General features: G+C 27.4%; 1 protein-coding gene across 3 annotated transcripts in view; it reads right to left on the bottom strand.

Moving 5' to 3' along the window:
- Positions 1-17,678, bottom strand: part of LOC142325470 (trehalose transporter 1-like protein) — a 262,421-nt gene that overhangs the window by 49,402 nt on the left and 195,341 nt on the right. For 2 of the 3 annotated variants that reach the window (XM_075367276.1, XM_075367275.1), the window contains exons 2-3: positions 7,232-7,385; positions 278-334 (exon numbers count right to left, since the gene is read on the bottom strand). In XM_075367276.1, the coding sequence (XP_075223391.1) occupies positions 278-334; positions 7,232-7,385 (211 nt within the window). The remainder of the gene's footprint in view (positions 1-277; positions 335-7,231; positions 7,386-17,678) is intronic. The other variant, XM_075367277.1, reaches the window with a different exon arrangement.

Below are 17,678 nucleotides of genomic sequence, written 5' to 3'. Positions count from 1 at the left end.
CTAAATGCTGAACAAGACAAAATAATATTCTTCTGTAAGCACTACTAAAGAATTAAATAATTCTTAGATTAAAATAATACGTACAACATTGTTAGAAATAAATAGAAAAATAAAATGGCCAGAAAAACTAAAAAAAAAATTTCTTTAAAAAATAACATCCACATTACTGGACTTTAAAAATTAATAAATACAACACAAAAAAAATGAATAACTAAAAAACGAAGTATAGCATTCACTGTGAACATTCAACCAATATTTTAAGAGAATAGGTACCCACTATAGGCATTGAATTTCTTGGAAAAGCCGTTGAAGTGTCCTTTGAATCCTCGTTTTCCTATTCACACAAAATAATCCTAGGCAATATAATAAACTTTAAACAATATGAATTATGTGGCAATGTAATAAGAAACATATGAAATATTCAACAAACATAATTAATGATTAACATAAATAGGATTTACATATTTTTACGCTTTGTACAATGAAATTAACAGATTTATTTTTGAGAATTTTTAAGCCTCCAGAAAATTTTGTTGGGCTATTTATTCACTTAAAAAATGAAAACTTTGAGAAGATAAACAGTAAAATTTCATTTTATGTACATGACAAAATATACCATTCAATCAACAAATAATAATTTTACAAATTTTTATTTTCTAAGAAATTTTAATTACGCTGAACATTGTACGAATATTACATATTAAATTATATAAAGAAATTTTTTTTAAATTATTATTAAGTGTCTGTAATTCTCATTGCAGATGGACAAATTCACTTTAATATCCAACTGTATCCAATTCATAGTCTACAAGATGATATTATCAAGAATGGTGTTACAAAATGCATTTTATTTTATAAATCACTCTAAGCCAATACTACAAGAAAATTATTATTTGACACATTTATGAAAAATAACAATACTGACTTGCAGAAATGGTGTCAAGGCAATGATGGGATATCAAAGTTCTCATTATCACAAGAGATAATGCCAAATACTATATGCATGCCTATACTGTTTTAACAGTGAGAAGATCTTGTATCAAAATCATTCGAAAATGAAAACTAAAAGGAATTATTATAAAATCAGTCATTTAAGTATTAAATATCATCAAAGGACATGCTGAAAACTTGAATTTTCAGAAAAATTTGTGATAGATTCATCGTAATTATGTAAATCTACTTTATCACGTGGAAGTAAAGTTTCTGAGAAGTAACATGATGAAAAAAATGTTCACGTTAGGAAAAGAACTTTTAATGTATTACAAGATGAAGGATTGGCATAAACCTATTTTCCAGTTCTCTTTAACTTCTGAGACAGATAATTTTGAATAGTTAAAAATTTGAATAACAGTTTGTAAGATAACTATGTTAACATAACAATAGTTAGGCAATAGTTAGGCAAGTATCTTAATACCAGATTGAATTTATTTAGAGATTTTCAGAATACAATGACTCGCTTTCCTTCTTTGTTTATGTTTCAGAACATTTCACTTATCTAAGGAAAGTCACACAAATGTAATAAATATTTTTTTAAACCTTCTATAAAATCAAAATGCCATTGTATGATAAACAGCTCCACATAAAAATCATTTTTAAATATATTAGCAGCAATTTTATGACAAGACAATGGATGAGATTAACATAAATCACAAAAAAAAATACAAGCATTGATGTCAGACAGATAAAGAATTTGATCACTAGTAAAAATATCATACATAAATTAATTGAATCATTATTAGTAAACGTTATGAAAATATATTAAAATAAGAATACAAAACTAAAACACAGATAAAATAGCTATTTTCAGCATATAGTAATAAAAATAATTTTAATAAAAAATTTTATTTGTGAGATAGGCGTCTTACATTAACGTATTTCTACTTTAGACAAATCACTGAAGTTCAACATAATGAAAATCAATCGTTATAATGTTATGTAATAGTACAACATGGTAAAATCAGCTGAAAACCAGTATTCAGTCAATCATAGCTATTTTATATATTTATAGTTATTTTCAGAACATATATAATTTATTTAGACACATCTTATTTTGAGGTAAAGGTCAACAAACATAAGAGACATTTAACTATAAAAAATAAAAAGACTACTACTTGCATCATTTTGCACAATTACCCAATTTACTTCTCTACAGTAATATTTTTTCTAAGTATTTTTTTTTTTTCAGTAACATTTTTTACATTCCAGAACATCCTCTTAAAACATGTAAAAAAACCACTATCTGAGACATCAGCTAGTTCAGCACTGTCATTTCCAACTCCTCCACCCTTTCTTTCTTTTTCCTGTTTAGCCGTTTAGATAATTCTTCAGAGGATGAATGAGGATGATATGTATGAGTGTAAATGAAGTGTATACATTCTCAGTTTGACTATTCCTGAGATATGTGGTTAATTGAAACCCAACCACCAAAGAACACTGGTATCCACGATCTACTATTTAAATCCGTGTAAAAATAACCGGCTTTTCTAGGACTTGAACGCTGGAACTCTCGACTTCCAAATCAGCTGATTTGGGAAGACGTGTTCACCACTAGACCAACCCGGTGGGTTCAACTCCTCCACCCTAATCATTGGGAACCAAACTACCAGTACTTGTTAAGGAGAAGTAAAGTCACTAGCAGCAATGTTTGGAGTGATTAAAATATTCTTTTGCAATTGTTGAATCTTCTGAGCAGTCCAATAGCAGAATGTGGATAAATGTAGCACGATAATGAGTGTGGACTCATGTTGTTAAATGCAAACAATTTTAAATGTTATCATCTGGTGTAGCTAGTTCTGACTGACATGGTAAGTTTGCAATTTTCCTTTGGCCACTGCATAGGCTGTTGTTTTGTAAGAAATCCATTGTTTCACAGCCAAAAACAGGTCTACCTTTCACAAACATGTCAACTAGGAATCTATCTTTCTCTCCTAGTGGTCCAAAACTGCAAAAGCAGATCATCCTTTGACTTTATTTTTTTTGGCATGCAAGACAAAACTTTTGGGACTTGTCTAGTACACAATTTACAAAAGCTTAGTTTTTAATAAAAATTTAAAGTATACTTTTATGTCTCTGTAATGGATAAAAGGTTGTTTCTTATCTGGAAACTTTTGACAAGGACATTAATGTCCTCATCACGAATGTAATTCTCAAATTTTTTTGTGAATTGGATTCCCACTCCTCTCTTTATCATGAATACTGTACGTATTATTAAACTCACACCGTTGACTTATCTTTCCTTATCTCAATCTATTGTAAGCTCCATGATTTTTCCCGCAATTCATAGTGAATTTTGGCAGCATTAGCTTTTGGATAAGAAATCGAATTAAAAAAAAACTTCACAACCTACAGTACTTACTATTCATTATCCCTGTGATCATTACTTACTGTCACAAGAAAGCAATGCTGATAAAATGACCAGTAAATCAGAAGAAACTATTACAAATTTATTACCTGATTCACAGTTGTCTATCACTTTTTATTGGAAACTGATTCTTACTATTAACATATGCCTGCCTCACTTATAATTTTAACACTAACATATGATAAAGAACAAAATGGCAGTGGTGTGTGTTTATGTGTGTAGGAACAAGTACATATATGTATGTCCAAATACTGCATATAGAAAATAATCCATTTTAGTATAACATTTTATAAATAATACATATTAATAAAAATAATACTGTCATTTTGAACAATCTTAGAAGTTATAAATAAAAAATAAAACAATATTCCAACAGAATGATATTTTTAATTTGAATTACATGAGCATTGCATTTGCATTACGTGTTCACTATTACATTAGGTACATTATAAAAAATACTTGTACTAAATTATTATAAAATAGAACTAGTCACATATCAAAATAGCAATTATCATAAACAAAAGATGAACTGGTAATTTCCATGTTTCAATTACAGAAATGTAATTGATGTTGTTAAATGATAACCTGTTAACAACTTATATTGCTATCTGAATTTAAATTATAACCCAGGTTACAAGCACTTCTAATAAATACTAAACACTGAAACAACTCCAAGTAGCTAGTCATGCTCTAGGATTAATATGAATGTGCACTCCTTATAAATTCACTCGCATTATGTACCTGAATAAAATATTTAAGTATTCATAGATGACGAAAAAAATTAAAATAAGAAATAATTAAATATATATATATATATACAAAATATTTGCATACTATTAAATCTGAAGAATGAAAACACAAGACATTTTTTCAACCCTTTACAGTATTGAGGACAATTTATAAAGTATGCATTAAACAACTAATGTATAATTAGTAAATAAACTTACCTTTTTAAGTAAAAAAAATACACTTTTTTCATATTTGACCAGTAGGACAAAAATGGGAAGTGCTATTCATAAAAAAATTTTGGTTCTCTCTATGTGGGTTGGGTGCAGGGGTTTAGGGGAAAAAACAAAAGAAAAACTCTTAAATACAATGTGTTCTACCCAAAAATACAATAAAAAATTGGAGTTACATAAAACATTTTTTTTCTAAAATGGGGGACATCATTATTTAAACTTGAATAATCATTAAATCATGATTTAAGGCAAAATTAAAAAAAAATTCAAGAATCAAATTGCTTAAGGTATTTTCTGTCAAAATGTGAGAGGTTACCATTAAAAAAAAAGTCTGCTTCCATTGTGAAAAAAAGATGGGATATCAGAAATTTGGATATATATTTATCAATTTCAAGAAACAAGAAGGCTCTCCACTTTAAATTTCCCATAGCTATTATATTTTACATTTTCTGAATGTCAGTGGTGGCTTCCTTGAAATGAACACTATGCATTTGAAAAGAATAGTTTTACATAAGCAATGATTCATCAGCTGATATTTAATGTCAGCAATAGAGAGGTATCGTTGGTTAAAATTTGGGGTTATGACCAGTTCCTTTTCCTACTCAGAAATTAAAATAAAAGTTAAAAAATAATGATCTATGCATTAGCTAAATAAAAAATAAATGACAGAATTAATGCACCACCACGAAATTCTAATTAAGGAAGAATACTCAGCTGGATGTTAGAAGAAATTTTTTTACTGAACCAAAATAATACCAGTAAATGCCTTTAATAAAGAAGAGAATCTAATATTTTAAAAGCAGTAATCAATAATTTTAACTGCAGTACAACATACCGTAATATGAAATACAGAGATTAAAACAAATTTAAGAAATCATTTTAACAAATGTTATACATCATTTAACAGACAATAATTAAAATGCATTTTTATGAAGTATTTACTTCTTGAAAATTTAGATAACATCTTTTACTGAGCACATAAAAAAGTCAAGCATGGTGAACATAGAAAATAATTCTAGCCTACACAATTTATTGACTTTTACAGAGTTTTCAATATAGGCCTACACTGAATTAACATATACACATAGATATTACTTTTTTTAAATTTACTTTTAGCAGTAGTTGTACAAAATATTATACCAAGTTCTTATAATTATAATACAATGTTTATAAAAAAATGTTGGATAAAATTTTATGCAAAACTTAACCAAACATTGCTTTTGTAATAAAGAATCTAACAGTTCTGATTTATGTTTAGAATATGATGATATTTTACACATTACTTTCATAATGATAGTGTAATAATGTCAAGCTTATTTCTATCTATCACTAATCTAATCCACTATTCATACAAAAGGGATCTTTTAGGTTGAAAAGGAGAGAACTACTATGAATAAAACTATCTTGGGAATTACAGAGTTTTTGGACTGATTAACCATGAAATTCTAACTTGTGGAACACATAGAGGTGATGAGTTAGTGTCTGTCTAACTTGACAAGATACAATGAATTCATTGTATTTTACTGAATAACTCGCAATTACTACCAAAAATATACAAAGAAGAAACTAATATCCACTTTTGTCTTTGTTTTTTAAAGTGTAATAAGTATAAAATTTGTTACAGTTTTATTATTTAAAATAACATTTTAGTAAAGTGTTTAGAAAATTATTATTCTACTTTCTCAATAGAAAATTTCTTAAAATTTCTGATCCACCACAAGTAGGGGATAGCTGATGAAATAAGTTACTAGGTGAATCACATAAATGGGATTTAGGGGCAAGGGAAAATGCTCTTTTGCAAAATTTATGATGCTCCAAATACAATTCCAGATAATCTCTTCACTCTTTGTTTAAACAAAACAGAACAAAAAACTAATAAATTTTTCAAAGTAAAAAAAACTTGTAATTTTAAATGAACTTAGCATATATTTATTTACTTCTGAATCTTAATCCTTGTTGAAGAAAATAATTTTTATTATATATCAGATTTTTTTTATATATCCAAGCCATGTTTTAATCAAACATGAATCTAAGACAAAAAACATTAAAAAATGCAATGTTAGAATACTTCCATAAAATAAGAGAAAAATGTAACTAACAAAAAAAATGAATTTCTAATCCCATAACCTTTTGCATTTACATACACAAAGAAACCATAAAAACTAAAAAAAAAACAGTTATAATTACTGTTACTGAAAGAAATGTATAGATAAGAAAAATAGCTATTACCGTATGCATCTTTTTGTAACTTAAAACAGATCTCAATGTAATAAAAAATTATGAGCAAAATAATTTTCCTACAGTAAATATAATGATATTGGGTTTTTTACAAATCCGTAACAGTGATATGTTAAAAAAAAATTATAAATATTATAATCAATATAAACAACTATTTAGTTATTATTTAATGATCGAAAACCACATACACATTATTATTATTATTATATGAAAGTAAACATTTTTCCTCTATAAAAGGTTTACGATATAATTCACAATAAATTTCACTTAATGTATCTGTTGAAGTTTAACTAGTTAAATATTATAAATTTAAAAAGTATAAAAATAAATTAATAAAATGGATTATTTGGAAACAAAGAATAAGCTGTAAGAAAAATGTTAACAGATTGAATGGAAGTTTCTGTATGTCTACACACACAAGCTAATATAAATACATATTTTTAATAATGATCATGAACCACACAAAATTTTCTTTTGTACACTTTTAAGCAATAAGTATCAAAACATATTCATAAAAGAAAACAAATTCTTATCACCATTCCTCATAAAAGGATGTTACAGTACCTGCAATCCCTTATATTAGAATCTACTTTTAATGATTCACAAAATAATAATACATGTAAATACTCGTTGTAGATTAAAATAATTAAAATTATATGCTTTAAATAGTTACCTGTGGGAGAACACTTTTATAGGTGACTTGCGCAGTCGGTTGGAAACTAATATCAAAGTAACTAGCTGCGATTTCTGTAGCCAATTCTTGTTGAACTGCTGCCTTGCCATTGTTAGCATCACCGTTCAGAGTCTTGGTTTCCTCTGGCTTCAAACTAAAACAGAAAAATATAAATATTTTTATTAATATTTAAAACTTAAAAATATTTTATGTTCAAGGATAAAAGGAAAATTGGATAAGTCGGAAAGAAGATAGGTGGGTATAAGTAGTTTGCTGGAAGGAGTAGCAAACACAAGGGTAAAATGGTAAGAGACAGATCAACCTTTAATGAACGAGAAATAAATACAAGAGTAAAAATGAGAACAGAAGAAACTAGAATTAGAACAAGAGAATTCTTGTTCTAACCTTTTTCTAATACCATGTAAATAGTGGACAAATTCGCTCAAGAAGGACTGAGTAGATGAATCTTAAAATTGTTTGAAAGGAATTGGCTTCTTCAGAGGGATACAGACATATTATTGATAGCTCAACCCAGGATATCCTGGAAAAAGCTAAACAAGAATAATTCATGCTGACTTAAGGATTACTATTTTCTTTTTTTTAATTATTTCTTTATATCAGTATGACATGTAATCAATAAACTTCTTTTTATTGTAAAGAACAGTTCGCTTTACAAATGTAGATAATACTGCAGAAAAAGATAAAGATTTGAATACTTGTGAGTAGAAAACTGAAGATGCAAGATGTATTAAGTATGTTAAGGTAAAAAAAATAGATACAGTACAGAAGGAAAAGTGATATGTATCAAACCAGTCACATTATTGATAAAAAAACCTAAACCCTGCAATTTGTGTAAATTCAAAGTGTTTGTTTTTTTATATACTATACCAGTGTTTCTAAACTTTTCAGTATTTGTGACTCAATTTTCAATCATAATTTTCAACGCACTCCCCTATCATACAATAACAATGTATACAATAATAATGTATTTTGAGTATTTTGACGCTAAGGCTAACTTACGACCTTAATTACAAATCTTACAAATTACCAAGAATAAGTAAATTTATTGATATTTGGCAACACCGATCCGCTGCATTGAAAAATCAGAATCAATATTTGTCTACTGCTCTCTGTCTTACATCCACCATATCGGACATTCTCACAGCTTCGCCAGAAGTTCCGATTTGTCTCGAACATTCTGGAACGTCTGCGCAAACGTGTATAAATTGAATAAGCACATTGACATTGGTGGTTGTTCAATGTCAATGTGATATCTGAAAGATTCTAAAGTATACAAGCACTTGTGAAACAAAAATCTCCATAGTGTGTTTGAATACACTGCATGATCCACAGAGAAGCTCTGGCTTTCAAAGAAATAAGTCCTGGTCTGAATATTGTGCTAACGGCAGTTGTAACAGTAGTATATTATATAAAACTGAGAATCAAGAATCTTTTCTGCACTTTGTAAAGACATGGGTACAGTACATTCAGCATTATTATAAAGAGGAAAATTGTAATTACTTCACCATTTTACTAGAAGAGGAAAACCGAACGGAAGCCAAGAAGTTTTGAGATGAATTATTTGTATTGGAATTGAGTTACTTGATTGACATATTCGAGAAATTAAATACGTTGAATCTTCAACGTATACATAACATAAAAAAAAAACAAAACGTATACATAATATACATTATGTTGGATACAAGTGATAAAGTTAATGTTTTTTGTAGAAAATTGTAATTGTGGAACAGAGATTTAAAGCAAAAAAATCAAGACATGTTTGCAAATGTGAATGAATGTGTTAAAACTTACAAGGCTGAAGAACATATGTAAAAGTTGTTTTTGTTACCATTAAAAATCATATAGCCATGCTGGCAAAGAATTTAAAAAAAATATTTTCTTGCTGATGACAACTTGGTAACAAGTTACAAGAGGGTTAGGGATCCATTTCAAAACACTCCCGAAGGACTCTCAACTGCCAAAGAAGAAATCTTCATAGACTTCATGGCAAGTGGCAAAATCAAAAGACAATTTAGTAATAAATCGCTCTTTGAATTTTGGGCAGGGTGGATGATGAGTTTTCTACACTGAAAACTAGAGCATTTCATATACTATTATCGTTTTCAACATCTTACCTTTCAGACTCCAATTTTCCCTTCATGTAATTCATGCGGGTTAGCTGCTAACCACAGTTGTGTCTTTTGTGAATTAATAAACCCTCCCAGATGAAAGCATGCTTCTTGTGTAAAAAAAAGTAATGCCAAGGATACCTACGGAATTTTGACAATAATTTAATCTTTTGGCATGATCTGTAGGTTTCAGTAATTGTATAAACATTACTTTGTAGGGTAAAAGTTTCAGTTCTTTTCTTACAGCTTTGTGTAGTAACAGGTCCGATATCTTGCTGTTATGCTACATATGAATTGATTTTTATGGACTTTCGGCCATACATTTGAAATATCAAACAGCTTCTGTTTGTTTAGTTTAGGTGGTTTCCACAACGATCAGCATCTACAACAGAGCCTGTTGCCCAAAATGTTTTGATAAGAATTCGATCTAAATTGCGATGTGGAACAGGAGTAATTCAAAACTTTTTGGAAAACTTAGACTTCAATAAGTCCTTTAACTTGTCACATTCATGAAAGATGTGTTCAATGTTAAAAATGCGTTCCTCTACTAAACAAACCATTACGTTTCTCGTAATTATTGATTCCGAAAAACGAAGTGAAACAAAGCACATTTAATCACTATTCAACAACTGACATCTTAGTTCATTACTAAGCAACACCCAACGAACCCACAGGGCAACCAAACTAATGTCGAAAATACACAATGCACCACACAATTCTAAAGCATAGTGCATGGCCACCTTCTAAATGCATTGGATGTGTTTTATTTACAATAAAATACAATTTATATAACTAATGTGAAAAACTTGACTTATCAAAAAATTTAACCGATATATTAATGAGATAATTCTGCAAAGTCACAGTGATTAAACAAAATGCAATACTAAGTTATGATTGTCAAAAATAATTTCACAATTCTCAGCTCAATTCATTAGAGCATTTACAAAAGTAGCATTGTGTATTTCAATCACATACAGTGCGTCCAAAGAAAATAAAAGCTTGCTTGCATGAGGCAGACAGTCGCCGCATATGGCATTACTCTTTTCTTGAGCATTAGGCTCATTTAATTCTCAAATACATTGTGTTTAATTATTTTCATAAATAGCAAAAATTCTTTCCACATTTAGAAATTATTATCATTTTAGCGTACTTGTAAATATCTCTTACTGTATACAATACAAAAACAAATAGTTTTAATCTTGTGTTAATAAATTACATCAATGAAATTGATTGAGTAGTGTTGGAAATTTTCAACCTACAAATTTTGTGTGTAAGAAATTACATTTTAAGTAAATGGTATTTTCATACTCCTCATAGTTCAAAATGTAAAGAAAATTCAGTTCATCCTCCCCCAATTCCACTAAGTGACCAAAAGGAATACTGTATTTTTTTTCGAGAGCTGTTAAAAAGTTATATACGTAATACAACAGAAAAGATAAAACAATTTTGTGTCTTAAAAATAAGACACAAGAAAGGAAAGTGGATATGGAAGAAGATATGGATGTTCATGGAAAGGCATTATTTGATTTTAAGTTACCTTAAACAGGATCAAATTTCACAGAAAACTTATCATGTAACATTACAATATCTTGCCAACACCATTTACAACATCTTAACAGCATTATAACACAAAATAACTTACCACAAAACTGTATTATATAAAAAATTGTATGAGAAAATGATCTATAGCAGTTTTTAATTAAAAATAATTTTACCCAACTGAGGAACCCCTTTTCCTCTTTAGTCTATATTATTATATAAAGAGGAAGCTTCCTCTTTATATAATAATATAAGCAATATAATATAATAATAATAATAATATATAATATAATATAATAATATATATAATATATAAGCAATATTGTTTGCTTGGGATATACAAAAAAACTACTTCATTAATCACAACCAAATTTTTACCTACGTTTCTTGGCATAATTAAGAAGGGATTTAGATATATTTCATCCTGAAAAATCTTGAATTAATATATTCGTATCAATCGAATGAATAATATAAAAATAATAGAATTAAATTTATGTTGAATAAAATAATAGTAAATAAATTTCTTAAAAATCTGTTTAACAATAATGAGTTTCCCTGGAGACTGCATGTAAGATTACAGTGGTGAGGTATGCGAGCCCCTCTTGGGAGGCTAGACCAATCATCACCATCAACTGATAATAAACGAGGTGCTCCTGGAGTGCTGTTTTGAGAGGTGCAATGGGGTGCTCTTATAATATCACAGCAAACAATTGTTCGATTTTCAAAATTAAAACGGGGTATTTGTTAGTAGGTAGAAGGCTAACTTTTGCATGCATCAGGTATACTCTTGATCCAATAGACCATAGTTATTATGGAAATATATATATATACATACAAAGTTTGTCTGTTATTGTACCACGCAAGAACCAACCAACAGATTACTTTCAAATTTGCAGGATACATTCGTATTACCGGAGGGAAAGTTTTAAACCATCGACCTAGGCCATAGCTCCCTTGAAGGTTAAGTTTTAAAAATATTCACTAATTCTTCGCCCCCAAGGAGAGTGAAATTATGAATAAAGATATTTATTAAGGAAAAAAATAGATTAATCTGTTTCCTTCATTTTTATATTTCTGCTATCATGGCAAAGAAATAAGTTATAAATATTTTGTCTTCAAAGGTGTGTACTTCAGTTACCTACCTTTTGTAATTTAGTTTTTCTTTCAGGTTTCTATAAGGCCTGAAAACTATAATTATTATTTATCAGTATTACTCTCAGAACCACGACGATAACATACAGTGCGAGGGTCACGGGGTGGAACCCTCTGTAGATGGTAATGGCAACAAAGAGATGGGAAACAGCTCTATGGGTATCCAGGGTGCTGGTTCCCCTAGCAATCTGGGAATGCCAAGCGAAGCAAGCTCTGCAGCCATGGGATAGGCCCTTGGCCCCGGGAGGCCCTGACTTGGCTCCAGGATTCACCTGGGCTGATCTAAGCCCTGTTGATCCAGGTTCTGGCTAGATAGGCCAGCTAAATAAAATAATAGAAATTTTGTTTCATTATTGCATCACATGAGAACCAATCGATCGATTACTTTAAAATTTGCATGATACATTTGTGTTATCCCAGGGAATGTTTTAAGCCAACTGAGGCCTCAGCTTCCTTGAAAGTTATGATATTAAAAATATTCATTATTTCTTCGCCCTCAATAAAAATGTGTAAAATTAAAAAAATAATATATTATTATTATTATTATTAAACAATATATTTATAAAATTTATAGACATTTTATAATTAATTTAAATAATTAAAATAGGTTTAGAATTAGATTTAAGTTATACTTCTGACCTGACTACATTTAATACTTAATCAACAAGATATGGTATTAAAAACATATCTTTTTATATTTTTTTTTTCTGTGATAGGTCTTGGTTATAATTATTTTATTAATTTCATCTAATACATTATATCAAAATAACTACTATATAAATACATTACTAATTTTTAATAACATAATATGTTATATCAAACTCAGTGGTTTATTTCCACTTAGTGATTGTATTTTTTTATGTTTATCCTATTTTTATGAAATGATTTGTAAAGGTTGAGTCTATAGACTCTAGTGTGAAAATGTTCTTAAATCAGTAATTGGAAGTCCAGCATCCAGTATGATATAAAATAAAATTAGAGGAAAAAAATTAAGAAATGAAGATTACAACTTTGTTTTCAATCAACTAAAGCTGCCAATTTCACTGCAAGAGAAAGTTACATTTGAATAGCAAATTACAAACATGCAATGTACTAGGAACCTTATTTACAGAGAAAGCAATAAACAGTATTAATGTTGGTCAACACTGTATACATACATTGATTTATAATTATTTTATTATTATAATATAATGATCTAACTTTTAAAGTTATCAATAATTCATTTAATTCTCTTTAAGCACTTCAGGTAGATGTAACAGAAATGAACAACTATTTAGTATAATGTGTTACTATAACTTTACGTTAACTTGTGATCAATTTTCCCCTATTAATACAACAAAAGGATAAAAAATATGAGATTATGTTTTATAAAAATTAAATTAATATTGCTTTGGATTTATATTAAACCGTTTTTATTTTATTTCAACATTTTTAATAAATTTTAATTACTGTCATTTAATTCTTTTTCTTCACAAAAAAAAGATTAAATTACAGTTTTTATTTACTTCTATGATGTTAATTATAATAATTGTAGGTACATGATTAGCAGTCAGGATATAAATATATCTCATTTTGTTTGCAGTCAATACACAATTTTAATGGTAGCCAAGGCCATTACATTTTTCTTTTCTACGAATAAATTATGTAACTTTATTTATTTATAACTTGTTTTTAATATTTTTGTTAAATAGTACAATACTTTTTTAATTAATTTACTAAACACTGAATCCTTGAGTAAAATAAATTCATTTTTTTTTTTTTTAGCAGGATATTTAACGCTTTATATTTGCAGACAGATCTGATAAATAATCTGATTCAATGCAATAAGAATATTATTTTTATTACCCATCAGCTGTAAACCTTGTCTATGATCCAAAAATTCTTTACAGTAAAAATGTTATAGTGCATTATACAAAAGTTTCTTAACAAATAAAATCTAAAAATTAAGTTTTTTACAATTCCATTCTCTTCTAATTGTTACTGTATAAAATAAAAAAAGAGGATGATGACGAAGAAGAGTTTACTAATAAGTTTTAATATTTATTCATGAATAAAATACAACGTACTCTAAGAATCAAAGTACTATTCCTTATTATACTTACACAAGGTTATCGCAACAAACTGTTACATTTGAACAACCTTTCTGAAATGCATATCATAAATCTTAAAAATTGGCAAAATGTTTTACATACACATATGGAAAAATGTGTTTTCCGAAGACTTTGGAAAATTGATACTGAGATTTAAACAACACTTAAATAACAATGTTTTCAAATAAAAATCTAAAATTAAATGCATATTTCAACTGCTAAATGTTCTTATCAGTAGAAATAAGAGTATCAGTAAGGGTAATTTTATATACATATATATGTATATATATATTTTTTAATTTTAAAAGCTTTGAGAGATAAAAGATAAATAAATAAACATTAATAATTGTCTAAGACGTTACACATACAGCCAAGTCAAAAAAAGTAAGATTAAAAACAATCAAAATCACTCATTCCCACTCAGACAAGCCATTTAAAGTTTTCAAATATTTTATAGTGAATTAAACTCCATTTATTCGTTTAATTATATCAAATGCTTATATCATTTTTCTTGCTAAAATAAACAAAATGCTGCAGTTACAGATATAACTGAAATTTACTAACAAATTATTTTATATGTTTCAAAATTATAATGTGAAGTGCATCTTTAAAGAAAAAAAAAATGGAATTGACTGCTTTGGTCATAAACTGATAAAAAAACTGCACACATCATGCAGTTCAAAATTTTCCCCAGCATTCTTTTAGTTTGATGATAATGGGAAATGGATTAAACATGACTTGACTGTTGGAATTTTATCCTTACCTCACACTACTCAATTTCTAGGATGCTACTAAATGAAATATTGCAAGTGCTGTGGAATCATCAGGTTGTAAGGAGATGTAATTTACCTAGGATGCAAGTTAAACTTAGGATATAAGTAATCATGTAATACTCATTAAAAAAATTCAAAAATCAAACTGTTTTCAGAAAAACATAACTTTTCCAAAAAAAAATTAATACTCAGTTTACCGATTAATTTCTTTGAACATTACATGAAAAAAATTTAAAGGCAATTAATTAATTAAAGTGTTTTAAAAAATATACTTAGTTTAATGACTAGTATTCGTAATGTGCACCGATATGAAATTCTTCATTAATATTAAAACAGTTACCTACTTCCTATTTAATATTTACAATATAGTCTGAAACTATTTAATCAGATTACCCATTATAAACAATTATTCCAACCAGTTGCTAAATATGCTGAGAAAACACACGCCAATATAAATATTAAATATGCAGGAAACAGTTCAGTTATTATAATCAATAGAACTTATTTATCATATCAGATAATACATGACTAACCAATTAGATTCAATTTGCAGGATATAATATTTAAATTTTAATAAAACATGGTTATCAATATCCATTTAATACCTTATTTAGCAACTTAACCTATAATTTCTAATAGTTCAAGAATATGAAAATATATGCAAAGCAATATTTTCATACTTAAAAACGTCAACTAAATGTAAATGTTATTAAGTCATAAATTTATATAGAAGCGTTAAATTATGAACAATTACTTTTCAAATCAAATTATATGCAAATTGTTAGATTATTATTTTGAAATGTTTTTGGAACTAAGCATGTATCTAATACAATAGTGCCAACTCTCAGAAATAAGATATTTAAAAAAATTATGGTTTGTGTTTTGAAATCTTTTATGTTATCAACTTGATTTATACTGACATGAAAAAAACCCGTTGTGATACAAGAATAACTGTATGGAGTCTTGTAAAAATAAAACAGGAAATTTATATAAAATAATACAAAAAAATCCTCTTCAAACACTTAAATCATTATTAGTATTATAAAAAAAATTGAAAAAGTTACTATTACTGGCAATAAATCACACTGATTATGGATATACTAAAATTATTGAAAAGCTTATTAACTCCATATCTGGTTTCATAGTCAATTTATCATTATTTATATTGTTATTGTTTTTACATTTGTAATAAATAAGACCTGACATTAATAAACATAGTATTACATAGAAAGTTTAATATATGGTTTACAATGAATTAATAATTGAAATAAAAAATGGTTTAGTCTAGCACAACTAATTAAAGTTATTTTATTATTATTTAAACAAACTCTAATGATCTGATTAATGTATTAATCATTTCAAATATATTAAAATATTAACTGAAATAAAATATTAAGGGTGAAAAAACTGAAATAAAGTGATTTTAAAAACTAAATCTGTATGAAAACCTCTCATAATGAATAACTTTGATTAGTGAAAAACTCTCACTATTTTGTGCTCTAAAAATTAAGTAATATGGGATTCTTTATATTCTTTGGTGCTTTATCTTAGCAGAAAAAAAACATAATCACTTTCAAACAGAGCCAACTTGAGTCACTTTGTTCTCTGGGAAAAGCAAGTAATTTCTCTGCTTAAAATAACTTCCTTTTTCTTTAATTTCCTTTTCTAGATAAAAATTAAAATTGGACACTGTCCTACAAAAAAAAAACCAATTTAACCTGTTTTTTTTTTTACACATTTACATTTGTTAAATGACTCTATAAATGTAATAATATTTTACCATTATTAAACACATACATTATTCATGTTCAAATTAAAGGAACTTTTTCCCTACGATCTATCACAGTTAATTATCAAATCCTTCCTCAGTAGCGTAACTGAAAGCCGTTGTCAAAAGGGCCTATGTCTTTCCTCCTAACTTTTCTGAGAGAGAGAACATTAGTGTCAGATAAGCCCCTTTCAGAAAAGAGCTAATAACTAGAGGTCTTTGTAAGAAAAGTTCAATTGGTTTGAAAATGAGTCGTATAATTTAATAAATCATTTCAAATTTATTAATGGTTTGATTTTCATGTAATTATTAGTTGTAATACAGAAGAAATACTAATCCTAGAAAAACTGAAAATTCTACCCTTGATTATCCCAAATAAGTACACATGAATGAAATCAAAGGGTATGTGTATTCATAATTTTATTCAAGAAAATTAATAAATCAACATAACAGAGAACAAGATGCAAAGTAAAACTCATGGCCAAAAAACACATAACATTAAAATACAACATCTATTCACAAACAATTTTCAACATTATCAAAACAAATGTATACTGTCTTAAAAACTACAAAGAAAATCAAATAATAATATGATACATAAAGAAAACAAGCATTATAATTACAGATCCATAGTAAATAGATTAAACAGAAGTTTAATCAAATATTACATTGGGCAAAGCGTATATATATATTAAGTTGCAACTATTAAAAAAATTTACTAACAGATTGTGTTAAGAACAGAACAGAATCTGCAAATAAACTTTTAGAAAGAGAACATAAATATGAAGATTAACAGAAAAGTAAATTTTACATATAGCACATAAAAGTTACTAATTTAACATATTCAAACAATACAAAATTTAAAAATACATTATATTTACCAAAAATAATATATTAGAGTACTACTTTGAGACCATTTCTTTTTATCATATGATTAATAACAAAAGGTTTCTTACAAAAACATTGAAAACTAATTCAGAATGCTTGACACTAGTA

Source organism: Lycorma delicatula, chromosome 5 (assembly GCF_047948215.1).
Source record: "Lycorma delicatula isolate Av1 chromosome 5, ASM4794821v1, whole genome shotgun sequence".
Lineage (NCBI taxonomy): Eukaryota > Metazoa > Arthropoda > Insecta > Hemiptera > Fulgoridae > Lycorma > Lycorma delicatula.
This window is presented reverse-complemented; position numbering and strand designations above follow the sequence as displayed.